We start from the raw sequence: 12544 nt of genomic DNA, 5'->3' as shown, positions 1-12544 counted from the left end.
TAGATTGCAAGCTTGATGTCTTCTCTTATATGTATATATTATACACATACATGCATACAGTTTATTAAAACATATGCATAGGAGTGGCTTCGTGCAAGGTACAGTAAACAAACAAAACAGAAGAATAAGAGCAAAATCTGGACCGGATCAGTATTGTGTAATCATCCTTTGCCTTTTACCTTATGAGTGCATACCTTTGCATGCATCTATTGGATCTGTTTCTTTTGGGGAACTCTCTCCTCTGTTCTATAGATGCTGTTAAAGGTTATATTTACTGTAAAGCCAGATTTGCAAAGAGTTTTGCTGAACGTAATAAACAAACTGGCCACTTAATGACAAGTTTAATTTTGGACTGAAACTTCTGCATGTCAGCGATTGTAAATCTGTCTTAATATATGTTCCTTTGCCAGGGACCACACAACCTGAAATCTTAAAAAAGATGAGACCAGTTACATTAGAGGAGCAGATGCAATGAGCCCTGGGAAGGATTATGTATTTCTGATCATGTGTAAACGCTTACACGCTTGCATCATTACTGAGATCTGATTTTTCCAAACTAAACTTTCTCTCATATGACAGAAAGAGAAAACAGAGACAACCTTCTTACCGACCTTTTAATTAAATTAACGAACAGTGATGCAGGTGTAAATTAAAGAGTGGATTAATTGATTTGCCGGGAGAAGTCAGGCAGAACCTCCTTTCCTTCTGTCTGCAGATCTGCATACCGGTGTCTGTAATTTTTTGACAAAGGGCATTGGTGTGGTGAGAAGGGAGGGAGGGGAGGCGCAGACAGCTGACGCACTGAAGAGGAAAGCGCCGCGTTTCGGTGCGCATCTTCATTATCGGCAAGTGGGATGAAAGGTGAGCAGCGCCTGTCCCATCCACGCAGACACTTCTCCTATGTCAGGATCTGATTCGAGCGGCTTTTATCAGTTACGAAACTGATCATCGGCATTGGATTTTATAGTTTGCAACTTCTCACAGATTTAGTGAAGCCAGATTCGGAGCGCAACAGCTGAGGAGAAAACGTGAATCTACGCAAGATTGTCTGAAACGAAGGACTCATCCCGCTCACTTAAGTGCAATGTACAAAGCTTATGGATGTAATGCTAGAAAATCAAGACTGCATTATGACAGCGAATAACTGAGGGATCTCAAAAGCACTTTTCCTCTTTCCTAACTTTTATTTCCACCAGATGATGGAGGACGCACAGGCGTCAAGGACTTTCACGCCTTATTGCACAGCCAATACATGAAAAGAAGAAACATGATGACATCTACGGGCTTGTCGGAGAAAGCAATGAGGATCAGAAATGGGGCAGGAAACCACCATCACTCCAAACCCATCTCTAAAATATACTTCATCTTTATTTTGCTCCTGCTCATATTCACACCGATAGTGGATTCATCGTGGTGGTAAGTTTCACCACTGAGAGGAATTTGATGTTTTGTCCGATTGGTTGGTGTCATATACCAATCGAATATAAAGTACGACTTACAACAATGACAACAAGGGCAAAATTTCACCCAGAAAATATAGATAACGATTAGTTTTAATTAATTAAGTTTGCAGTTGAAAAAGTCATCTTACAGTGGATTTTATTGTTTAACCCTATGTATCCTTGTCCTTGGAGCTGTTACAGATTTAAAGATGAGAAATCCGTCTGTTTATATGTAATTTACACCTGCTTACTTCTCAGATTTTCTAGTGAAAGATCTACTTTGCTCACATGAACATCCACATCCATAAACGAAAAGAGCAGGCTGTGTATCCAAAGTTCATGAAGATTAATGATGTTGGTGTGTGTGTTTGGGTGTGTGTGTATGGGGGGAAGGGGGCGTCTCCCCTATCCATCTATTTTGCCCAGAGTACACGGCAGGTGCAGGCGTTGGTGCATGAATAAATGCCCCTTGATGATTTCTCTTGAGGTTTTCAAGACCCCCCACCCCCAGTCTCTCTCACCTGACATTGTTGTTCTCATATTTCAGGTGACACTTAACAGAAAACCTATTAAATGACTTTACATTTAACTAGCCATGGGAAACCCCCCATTTTAAGATCTTACCCTACACTTCATAACAGTTAAGATCTAATTTATGAATTTATTTCAAGCTAAAACGCACCCATTGTAAATAATGCTATTTCTGGTAATTTCCCAAGAGAGCCGAAAGCACATGTTATCCAATTTGCTCTTGAGTTTCCCTTTCAGGCAAATTCAGAGTAAACTGTGAATAAATCGTTGAGAAATTCCAAAGAAAAACTTAATTGATTCATGCTTATTTTTAAATCTTCCTTTGAATTGTTTAGGCCTATTTTTAATCATTGTAATAATTTATATAAACACTATGTGCCTTGCTGCACTTCTCTCTTCCTCTGTGTGTGTCCTCTTGGAGAGTCAGGGGTCCTTTGGCACAGCTGGTTTGTACAACACACAGTAAACACAAGCAGTGCTTCTGTTCTGCTATACTGCTCAGGCAGATAGTTGCATCTAGAATGGGACTGGGACAGCCATAACAGGAGTGGAAACTACCTGCTATATCTGTTTCTGTCTCAGTAGCCAGGCAACACAAATGCGGCTGCGATTAGGGACTATAATGATATCCGGATGGAGAATAGAGTGTGTAGGCTTATAGATGGGCTGAGGGGGGGAGTGCTCATTTGTACTGTAGATGACTGCCATGTCCTGTTGATAAGAGGACCCCCAGAGTCACAATGCAATCAGCATGTGATCACCCTTCTTAAGAGTTGTTACAAAGTTGGGGATTATTTGAAGAAAGCAGGAAGCAAATGCATTTCACTGAACGTGAGGAATGTAATAATCTCTTCGACATCCTGAATATCTGAGTCTTAAGAAGACAATGGGGATGAATGTGAAGAAAAGTAGGAACACTATCAATAATTTAGATTCATCGAAAAACATTTTACACTGGGAGAAAAGTAAACTAGTAACGTTAACTGGCACAGAAGACAGAAAAAGAAAAACAGTTTGTCCTCTCTTTGTCTAAAGGCAATAAAATCCACTTAACAGCTTTACTATAGCTTACTTGATGTTTAAAGTTCCATAAAACAAACCAAAGAAGTGCTTTTGTCCTGGGGCAGTCTCGTGGTTTGCTTAGATACAACTTTGCAAAACTAAGACATGCTGCCTTGTCTTTTTAGAGAAGAGGCTTTCTCCTGGCAACTTTTCCAAACAAGCCATAATTTACTTGCTTTATTATTATTTATTTATCTGTAATTTCTTTGAGTATTGCACATGACATTGTGTTAACACAAACCTGAATGCTTCAGACCAACCCTGCTAGGAGCACCTGGCTGTTTAACACTAGAATTACTGTAATGATTACTAGAATCTTTTAAATTTGTCAGTTTGTTAAATTTATGCTGTTAATTGTTTTCTTTATTTATCTATTTATTTTGCTAGTTTAACATTCTCCATTAATGGGAGAGCTTTTCCTATTTTTGCACTAGCCACATTTGGGAATATTAAAACATTTTTTTTTTAAATATATAATGAATATTTTCTACCATACTGCTGTACCTCACTGAATGGCAACTGAATGAAATGTTGCTCAGGGGTTGCTCCTAGACTGCAGGCTGCACTTGAGAACCCTGTGATTACAAAGAAGGAGCACTGAGTACAGATGTCTGATAGTTAAAGGGCTTTTTTTAACATGAAAGCAGCAGTGATCAGTAGCAGGCCCCTTTGAGTCCATAGAATTTAATGAGCTCTTAAATGTTGGTTACCCATAATATAACCCAAAGATTTTTTGGGGGACCCTCTATATCTGGTAAACACTGGAATCTTCTTCACTCAGAGTTCCCAATTTTTTACATATTTGATTAGAAATGTGAATTGTTTGAAGATGTAGTCAGACCAGATTTCATGCTGACTATTTCCACTATTTGTATATTTCTTGAAAATCAGATTGGACCTTAACCTCTTGCAAATCAGCTAGCTCAGCTAGCTACACAATTTTTTCTGTTTTTTTCTCGATGAAAACAGGAAGGCAAATTTGAAAGTAAACTCACTGGGAAAAGAAATCCTGGCACACAGTCTAGTGACAGCTGCAGGTGCATTACCACACAGTGCGCTTTCAGTGGAATTGTCCTTGAATTTACCAACACTGTGTTCGATGGATCTGTGCGCAGGTACATCGGAGCTCTGGGTGCGCGGGTGATATGCGACAACATTCCCGGTCTTGTGAACAAGCAGCGGCAGCTCTGCCAGCGGCACCCAGACCTGATGCAGTCCATCAGCGAGGGAGCCAAAGAGTGGATCAAAGAGTGCCAACATCAGTTCAGACACCACCGCTGGAACTGCAGCACACTGGACCGGGACCACACTGTTTTTGGCAGGGTGATGCTCCGAAGTGAGTCTGAACATACATGGCTAAGGCTTCTATCTGTGTGGTTCTTTGTGCGTGACAGTGGTTGTTTATATCAGTGACACTCAAGTTAATCATCCTCATAAATGTCTCCTCTGTTATCAGATAAGCAGGGAATTAATAGGTGTCTTATTAAATCAACTTTACCCCGGAATGCAAACAGAAAGAGAAATTGTTGTGGGTTTTTTACCTTCTCAGGAATGAAGGAACATTGGGAAAGTGGATGTTCTCTGAAAACAAGTAGCAGATTGAGAGATCCACACTGGTGATGTATAAACAGTAATAGGAGATGTAAATATTTGGGTAGATGTTTCTGGCAGCCAGACAAAGCTTTACTCCCTGACATCTCGCCTGTGTTCTGCTTCATTGCGTGAGCAGGAATGAGAACAGGAGGAGGGTGGGACAGCCAGACCAAATAACCTCCAAAATCTCCTCTCATCTAAAATGAAAACACTGCTCAATGACTTAGAAAGCTGCCATCTGTGCAAATTAATAGGTGAAAGGAGAGTCGGCTGGTCTAATGTTATAGCTGACATGCTGCTACCACTGTCTGGAGCATCCACCATAAATGGACTGATCTTGGTATGCCTACTGTGTAGGATTTGCAGAGAGATGACTGCTTTACTCACCAATAACACATGACTCTGGGCACTAGAAGAACAGCTGAGAAAAACAAGTGCTATGACAACTTTTGAATGATGTCACATGTCAGATATAGGCAATATTAGGTCTCTCTTTACCAACAGTCATAAGTTACTTCTTTAAATGATTGCAATTGCAACGCTCCCTTCCCCGTCTATCCAGGCAGCAGAGAGGCAGCATTTGTGTACGCCATCTCTTCAGCAGGAGTGGTCTACGCCATTACCAGGGCCTGCAGTCAGGGGGAAATGAAGATCTGCACCTGTGACAGTCAAAAACGAGGGCAAGACAGTGACGACAAAGGCAATTTTGACTGGGGCGGATGCAGCGACAACATCAACTATGGCATAAAATTTGCCAAAGCTTTCGTCGACGCCCGTGAGAGGATGGTGAAAGATGCTCGAGCCCTGATGAATCTGCACAACAACCGATGCGGTCGGATGGTCAGTGGAAACGTTTTTTATATTAATGTTTAAGCTTTATCTCTTAGTGGAATTGTAAATTTAGACATATTTAGAAGTAACAATGAAAACAAAAAAGTAAGAGAAGCAAATACCTCTCCAGGCTTTCTGAAGGTTCTTCATCAGTCCTTGCACCTGAACATTTTCAGGGGATGCTTTTATTGTTGTTTTTGTTAAACGTAACATTGACCTACAAATTTATTCAAACATAAAAAGGCACCCAACTCAAGCGATGAACCCTTTTTGTGTCTGCACACAAGAGATAGCTTAACAAAGACCCAATGAAATAAAAAAAAGTAGAAATAAAAACCAAAAAAAGACGTGTCACAAAACCTGAGAGATACACATGGCCCTTCAACTCATCCGTCTTCTGTGAGTCATAGATTGGTCTCTCCAAGCTTAAAGTTGGTCATAATAAACATCGACTCTTAAAATCAATAGAAATTATTTTTTTTACCTAAAGATGTCTTCAACTACTAGGCTAGTTGACTTACTCGACTACTTGACTAGGAAGTAAATGTCTTAAGACTAAGAATCTGTTTATTGAGAATATTCCGCATTATCCCAGCATCTATTGATGATCCAGCATAATGCATATTAATATGATAACTGCATATGAGGGTCCCATAGCATTAAATTTTGCACTGTTCAAGTTATTGACCTGGCTTTTTCAGTAAAGACATCTCTGAAGGATAATGACGTAAAAGCTGTTACATTAAGAATATTTAGCTAACCGTTATTCTAGGAGAGCTTATTACACCTACATCTTCACTTGTACAACATTGTTGGCTTGACACTGTGTCACCTTTGATCTCTGCTCTAGGCAGTGAAGCGCTTTATGAAGCTGGAGTGCAAGTGTCATGGGGTCAGTGGTTCCTGTTCTCTCAGAACCTGTTGGCTGGCTATGTCTGACTTCAGGCGAACTGGAGACTATCTTCGCAAGAAGTACAACACAGCCGTCGAGGTAACCATGAACCAAGATGGGACAGGATTTATTGTGGCTGACAAGGACTTTAAGGGAAGCACCAAGAATGAGTTAGTCTTTGTTGAGAACTCTCCAGATTACTGTCTCATGGACCGTGCAGCAGGTGAGACACACAAATAAGCTACAAAAATAAAACCCCTTGCTTTATATTGTGTACATCCACAGTCCTCAGTCAGAACAGCTTTGACTAGTTGAGGGATGGACAAGAGATCTCTGAGGGTGTTCACTAGTATTTGGCACCAGCATGTTGGCAGCAGATCATTTGGGTCCTGCGATTGCAGCAGGTGGGGGTTTCCCTGGATCTACTGTTCCCAGCATATTCAACAAATGTTCGATTAGACTGTGGTGTCTGGAGGCCTGGTCAACACCTTGAGCTTTTCTCCAACACCAGCAGCTTTTGTAGTGTAGTGGGAAACACTGTCCTGCTGAAGGAGGCCACTGTCTTTGGGAAAACAACGTTTAGGCAGGTGATATGTGTCACTAGTGAGACTAGTGAAGTTTAAAAGAAGGTTTTTTTTTTAATTATTATTGGCCAATGCTGATAATTCTTAAATAACTTGCTTGTGCTAACTTGCTAATTCCGTTTTTAACATGTCAAACTTTAGTAAAGTGCCACTGTCACACAAGAGTAATATTATTATGACAATCATTTATTATTACAATAAAGAAATTGCCTTAAAGAGGGTCCTTTTAACTTCTGAGGAGTAGCATATTGATATGTTGTGCTTGTGGAAAACATCAGCAACTCACATTCTGAGATTCAGTGAAGTTCTTTTGAAGTTGTGCTTAAACAATTTAATCGTTTTTGTGTAAAATACTGTTATTATTATTTAACTTAAAATCATGAGTATGTTGTTATGGGACGGGGCAAATAGGACCGACTGCTTAACAAAATCTATGCGAATCAGAGACTCATTGACTGCAGGCTTGCATTCCTTCACAGCTTAAAGTTCAGTGATTTGACCTTTAACATCTCCTTTAATACCTAATGTTTGCTTTGCCTTGTTAGGCTCATCTCTTTCCTAAAGTCCAGCTCCTTCAGTAGAGCGTGAAGAACTTTGTTAACTCACTGTTAATATGTTAGGGACGATGGCATGTGCAGGGGACACGTTGGTTCTAACTTAACAGATTCTGTCCCTCCTACCTGCGGTTAGCTTGGCCGCACTTTGACAACTGAGATGCAATGAAGGTGTGTTTGCTCAAAGGAAAAGCTGCCTTTCCTTGTTAAAAGGTGATCTTAAAAAGTAGCCCATGACCCTCCTCACCACTAATCTTCATTGTATAGGAATTCACAGCCTAAGGATACATGCAGGCTTATTTTTCAAATCTTTCCTTTGGTCAGCATTAAGCTCCACTCCCTAGAGCCTGAGGGGAAGATCTCCTCTTATCCTTTGTTCTCTCTACTTCTGGGATGCTTTGTTAATGGACCTGGCACCTGATCTTAGGCTTGGATTTTACACCTGAGTACATGAACACAATTGCATTTAGGTCTGAGACTATTCTGTTGGGAAGCTTATAGCCTGCTGAAGAGTGAGGGAAAGTGATATTTTGCTTTGGCAAAACAGTTTCAGTTTTCAGCATCAACATGAACATTGCCAATAATAACTTCTGCCAGCTTTCACTCCTGGGCATCCACGTAATCATGGAAATTTTCAAAATGCTATTAAGCTGAGTTGGATGGCACAGTGCAGTGGATCTGTGTCTACCCCAGCGTCCTTCTGAGCACTGAGACATGCCTCTTAGGTTAAATTGGGATTCTAAATGGGCTTTAGGTGTGAACGCACAGGAGATAAAACACTTAGGTATACTGAAAAAAGTGCTCTTTGGATACATGCGAAAAGGTGAATGTAGCTTATGGTGGAAAGACATTTGAGCGGTCAGTCAGACTAGAATGTGGTATAAATCGTTCAGTTCCCCAAGGGAATGCATAGACAGGAAACCCAGTATAGTTACTGGATGTGCACAATTAAAGTTCTATATTATGCCTACTTTAAAATAAGAAGCAACTTCTAATCAAGGAGCTGTACTTATCAGTGATTTAATAATGAAAGCACACAGAGGTATCACCCCTCTCTGCAGCTCTACAGGACACATCTTTGTTTCATGTTGATTAGCATCATTTCTGTCAGCAGCAGGTATTTCTGTTCCCTTAAATCTAAATGTTAAATCTGCTGCATATTATCAGTCCAAAACAAATGACACATCAAATGACAAAATCATTTGTTTTTTCTAAAACAAAAAAAGAGTCCCTGACCTTTATGGATGGCTGTAGCTCAGGTGGCAGAGCAGGTCAGCCACTAATCAGAAGGTCGGTGGTTCGATCCCAGGCTGCCTCCTGGCTGCATGCCAAATATCCTTGGGCAAGATACTAACCCCATGTTTGCCTACTGGTGGTGGTCAGAGGGCCCGGTAGCGCCTGTGTCTGGCAGCCTCGCCTCTGTCAGTGCGCCCCAGGGCAGCTGTGGCTACAATGTAGCTTGCTATCGCCAGTGTGTGAATGGGTGAATGACTGAATGTAGTGTAAAGCGCTTTGGGGTCCTATGGACTAGAAAAGCGCTATACAAATGCAGGCCATTTACCATTTAAAACTTTAACACATTACAGAAGTGTCATGAAATCCACTGCTTGTGTTAAGTTAAATTTTATATTATCTGTTTAATATATATAAACACAGTATCATACGTATAACAAACATTTCTTTCATCCTAACCTTTATTTCTCTTAGTGATAACTATTAATTTTAATAGTCTGGCAGGGCATGCACAGATGGCTGTCTTCTAATAATAAACTAACCCTTTTCCTGTCAGTTGCAGTACCAATATTCTTTGTATGCCAAAACAACATCTCTGGTCCTTTATTCTCATTATAGGCTCCTTGGGCACAGCAGGCAGAGTGTGCAACAAGTCCTCAAGAGGCATAGATGGCTGTGAAGTCATGTGCTGTGGGCGTGGCTACGACACCATGCGAGTCAAACGTGTCACTAAGTGTGAGTGCAAGTTCAAGTGGTGCTGCGCTGTGGAGTGCAAAGACTGTGAAAACGTAGTGGACGTTCACACCTGCAAACCCCACAAGCGACCCGACTGGCTGGACGTAACCTAGGAAGGAGAGCGGACAAATCAAACGTGCACCTGACTCATTAGCCTGTGCACTAATGACTCCATTCTAGTTGGGATCTTTTAACTATAATACCTCTGGCTTTTGATGCTTTTATACTTCACAAACATTTGTTAGGTGATAGTAAACTGGAAATTAGAACCAGTTACTGATGTGCTGCTTTAAAAAGTGTTTTAAAAAATAATGTGTTGAGCGTTTTTGAATCAGACTTTGAAACTTAATATTATATTCTGTTGTAAATGTACCCTTGGTTGAGGCAGATATATGAGCTACTGCCTGCTTCTTGTTTTATAGTATGTAAAAACTGTGTGCACATAAGAGATGAAAGAGATAATCACAGTTAACAGTAGTACTTTGTCTGCCGATCGCTCCTTCAAGGTTGCCTTGTACACCTCTATTAGAACGCTCTCTGGTAGTGCACTCACACTCCACAGTGGCAAAACAGTGACCTTTAAATTTTTAACTTAATTTTATGAAAAAAGATCCAAGTTGTTTAGAACCAAATCTAATGGGTAGGGTGAGTGGTAAGGGAAATGTCCTGTGATAGCTCCAGATGTTACAGCAGACCTCTGCACATGATTACTTGGAGACTGGTGTTAGCCTGTGGTTTTTGCTTTTCCAAAACTTCCAAAACTTTTTTGATCCCACCGTGCACCTGAAATCACTGCTGCTAATTTGTGCAGCTATCACACTAAATAAATATAGTGCTTTCCAAGAGGTCTTTCTTAATTAAAGCCAGGTAATCACGTTGTAAGGTCAAAGGAGCCACAAACAGAAGAGCAAGCAAAGACTTACCATTTACAGTGACAGCTCACTTTGTGTACAAGGGTTGTGGTAGATATAGGTGTGTTGAAAGAAAAAGGACACACCAACACAACAAAATAGCCTCACAAATTTTGGTCTGTTGTTTGAAAGATACTTGTACAGTATGCTAATATTTGACTGTAACAGATCTAACAAATCATTCAGCTTCATGGAAAGAAATTGTAATTTCTACCTCCGGTTCTTTGTTTTTGCTTCCATTATTACTGTGAACTTTAAACAAATTCCATAGGTCATGCTAATGCAGACAAGTGCACAGTAAAAAGAGAAATACAAAGCTTCTTTATGTTGGACGTGACCCTCCAAAATGCATTATAGTGAATACAAACTGTTAAACCGGCCTTCCTGATATGTCACTGGAGCTGCAAATATTTTCAAAACTCAATATTAGTTTCCAGACTGATTTATCTTAAATAGAGCTTTTGTTTAGCATTTGCCTTATCCTTATTACAAAGGCCAAAACAGCATATTTGTTCAGCCATCATATTGTGACAGAACACATTTATAATGCAATCTTATGCAACTGTGCTTTCAGTTCTTTGTGGACACACTCACTGGCTCTGGCCGGTTTGTAAGAAGTGAATTATTTCATGAAACAAAGCCAAGCCATTGCAAAAAGAGCACTGAAGTAGCTACAGACCTTGCATTTGGCTTTCTAACATCTGGCAATGCAGCCAGACATAGTGTTAAGCCATTGGAGACACAACCCTCAGAGGAGTTTATAGATCTAAATGAATCTGACAACAAGCTGTGAAATGCTAAGAGTCAACAAATTGTTTCAACTCCACGTAATGAGAGGCACAGCCAAAATAAAGTGCTTTGGACAACAGCAAATGACACCAAGTCAAAAGTTAATTGCAAGCAAGAAAAAAAAGAAAAAAGCCAGTTTTGAATGTAAATGAAGAGTAATTTAGCTGTTTTTGAAAGATAAGAGGAAAACTGTTTCAGATTGTGGGCTCAGGCCTGGACCTGTGCTGTTCTGTTCATACTTTTAATTCCCAAGTTCTTTATAAGTTTTAACATGCTATATTCAATCCTACATCTGTAACCACAGGAGTTTCACTGATTTGGATTTATGGAGCGCCAGTGTCATAATTATGAGTTCATTTGGTTCTGTTCGGTCTACTATTAAAAGATGTCAACTTCCAGATGTTTTTCTTTTTCTTTTTTTTAATTCCAGGCAGAAAAAAAGTAATAATAATCTCTCAATTAAGCCTAAGGGCCTATAACCCACATGTATATATTTGGGTTTTAGGTATTCCCCTGGTCTCCTATTACAGTTATCATTACCTTAGCTATGGCATGGACGGGATAAAAACAATGCAAATGACCAGCTTGTTTGTTTTTTTAAGTTCATTGTTCAGTGTTAGACAAATATTTTTTTATTAGCATAACAAGACTGATGGTAGTCTTAGATAGCGTGATAAAAAGAATCACAAAATATCTTTAAATTGAAATATAACAATTTATTTAGTTTCTTTTTTAAAGTAATTTCTTGATCGACCAACTATTAAGCTGTATAAACAAAGAAATTTCTATTAATATATTGTTGATCTTCAAATTAGTCATAGTATCTGTGCTACTTTGTCCTCCAGTGTGGGTCACCCAGTTGAAGTCTGTAAAAATAAAAGGAGTGGCATTGCAGGCATTCACTGCCATTGCAGTGATATCAAATGGTTTAACAACATTTCAGAGCTAAAATGGTCTCAGGGGACAGTGTGGTCCACATGGATGCTTCACATTCATGGGAAGCAGAAGAAAGAAATTCCATAATCCGTACTCACAAACTGTAATGACTCAAGAACAATTTATTGCTATGCCACTTTTAAACCAAACATGTTTATTTTAGCCTTGCTTGACAAGTACTCCAGTCTAAGTCGTTGCACTCTGATCACATATACATCTGTGACTTGCCTATAGTAATATGAGAAACATGCTGATACGCATGCATGCTGAAACCGTTGCACTGTAGAGCGCTTTGGAAATGAAAATTATTTTTTAAATGAAATGTCCCAACAGTTTCAGTGTTGTTCTTGGAAAAGAAGATCACCCTTATGACCCCATCAGGAGTAATTAAGGGTATTATGTGGACATGAAATTGGACTCGACTGTAGCTGCTATAGTTTATTACTTGCCA

At 39.8% G+C, this 12544-nt stretch overlaps 1 protein-coding gene across 1 annotated transcript; it reads left to right on the top strand.

Moving 5' to 3' along the window:
- Positions 1 to 817: 817 nt before the first annotated feature.
- On the top strand, positions 818 to 11555 carry LOC146387663 (protein Wnt-2b-A-like). Its single transcript, XM_084929438.1, has 5 exons — positions 818 to 1416; positions 4151 to 4371; positions 5191 to 5468; positions 6310 to 6574; positions 9341 to 11555. The coding sequence occupies exons 1-5, from the start codon at positions 1253 to 1255 to the stop codon at positions 9568 to 9570; spliced, it is 1158 nt and encodes a 385-aa protein (XP_084785564.1). The 5' UTR covers positions 818 to 1252; the 3' UTR covers positions 9571 to 11555.
- The last annotated feature ends 989 nt before the right edge of the window (positions 11556 to 12544 follow it).

The sequence above is a fragment of the Perissodus microlepis genome, chromosome 5 (genome assembly GCF_051167445.1).
Source record: "Perissodus microlepis isolate ML-2025 ecotype Zambia chromosome 5, ASM5116744v1, whole genome shotgun sequence".
Taxonomy (NCBI): domain Eukaryota; kingdom Metazoa; phylum Chordata; class Actinopteri; order Cichliformes; family Cichlidae; genus Perissodus; species Perissodus microlepis.
This window is presented reverse-complemented; position numbering and strand designations above follow the sequence as displayed.

What these genes read in the sequence shown, in the direction of transcription:
- LOC146387663 (XM_084929438.1), top strand. Translation starts at nt 1,253, where the DNA reads ATGAAAAGAAGAAACATGATGACATCTACGGGCTTGTCGGAGAAAGCA. An exon ending in TGGCAGGGTGATGCTCCGAA is followed by an intron (nt 4,372 to 5,190) that starts GTGAGTCTGAAC and finishes CCGTCTATCCAG; the next exon opens with GCAGCAGAGAGGCAGCATTT. An exon ending in ACAACCGATGCGGTCGGATG is followed by an intron (nt 5,469 to 6,309) that starts GTCAGTGGAAAC and finishes TCTCTGCTCTAG; the next exon opens with GCAGTGAAGCGCTTTATGAA.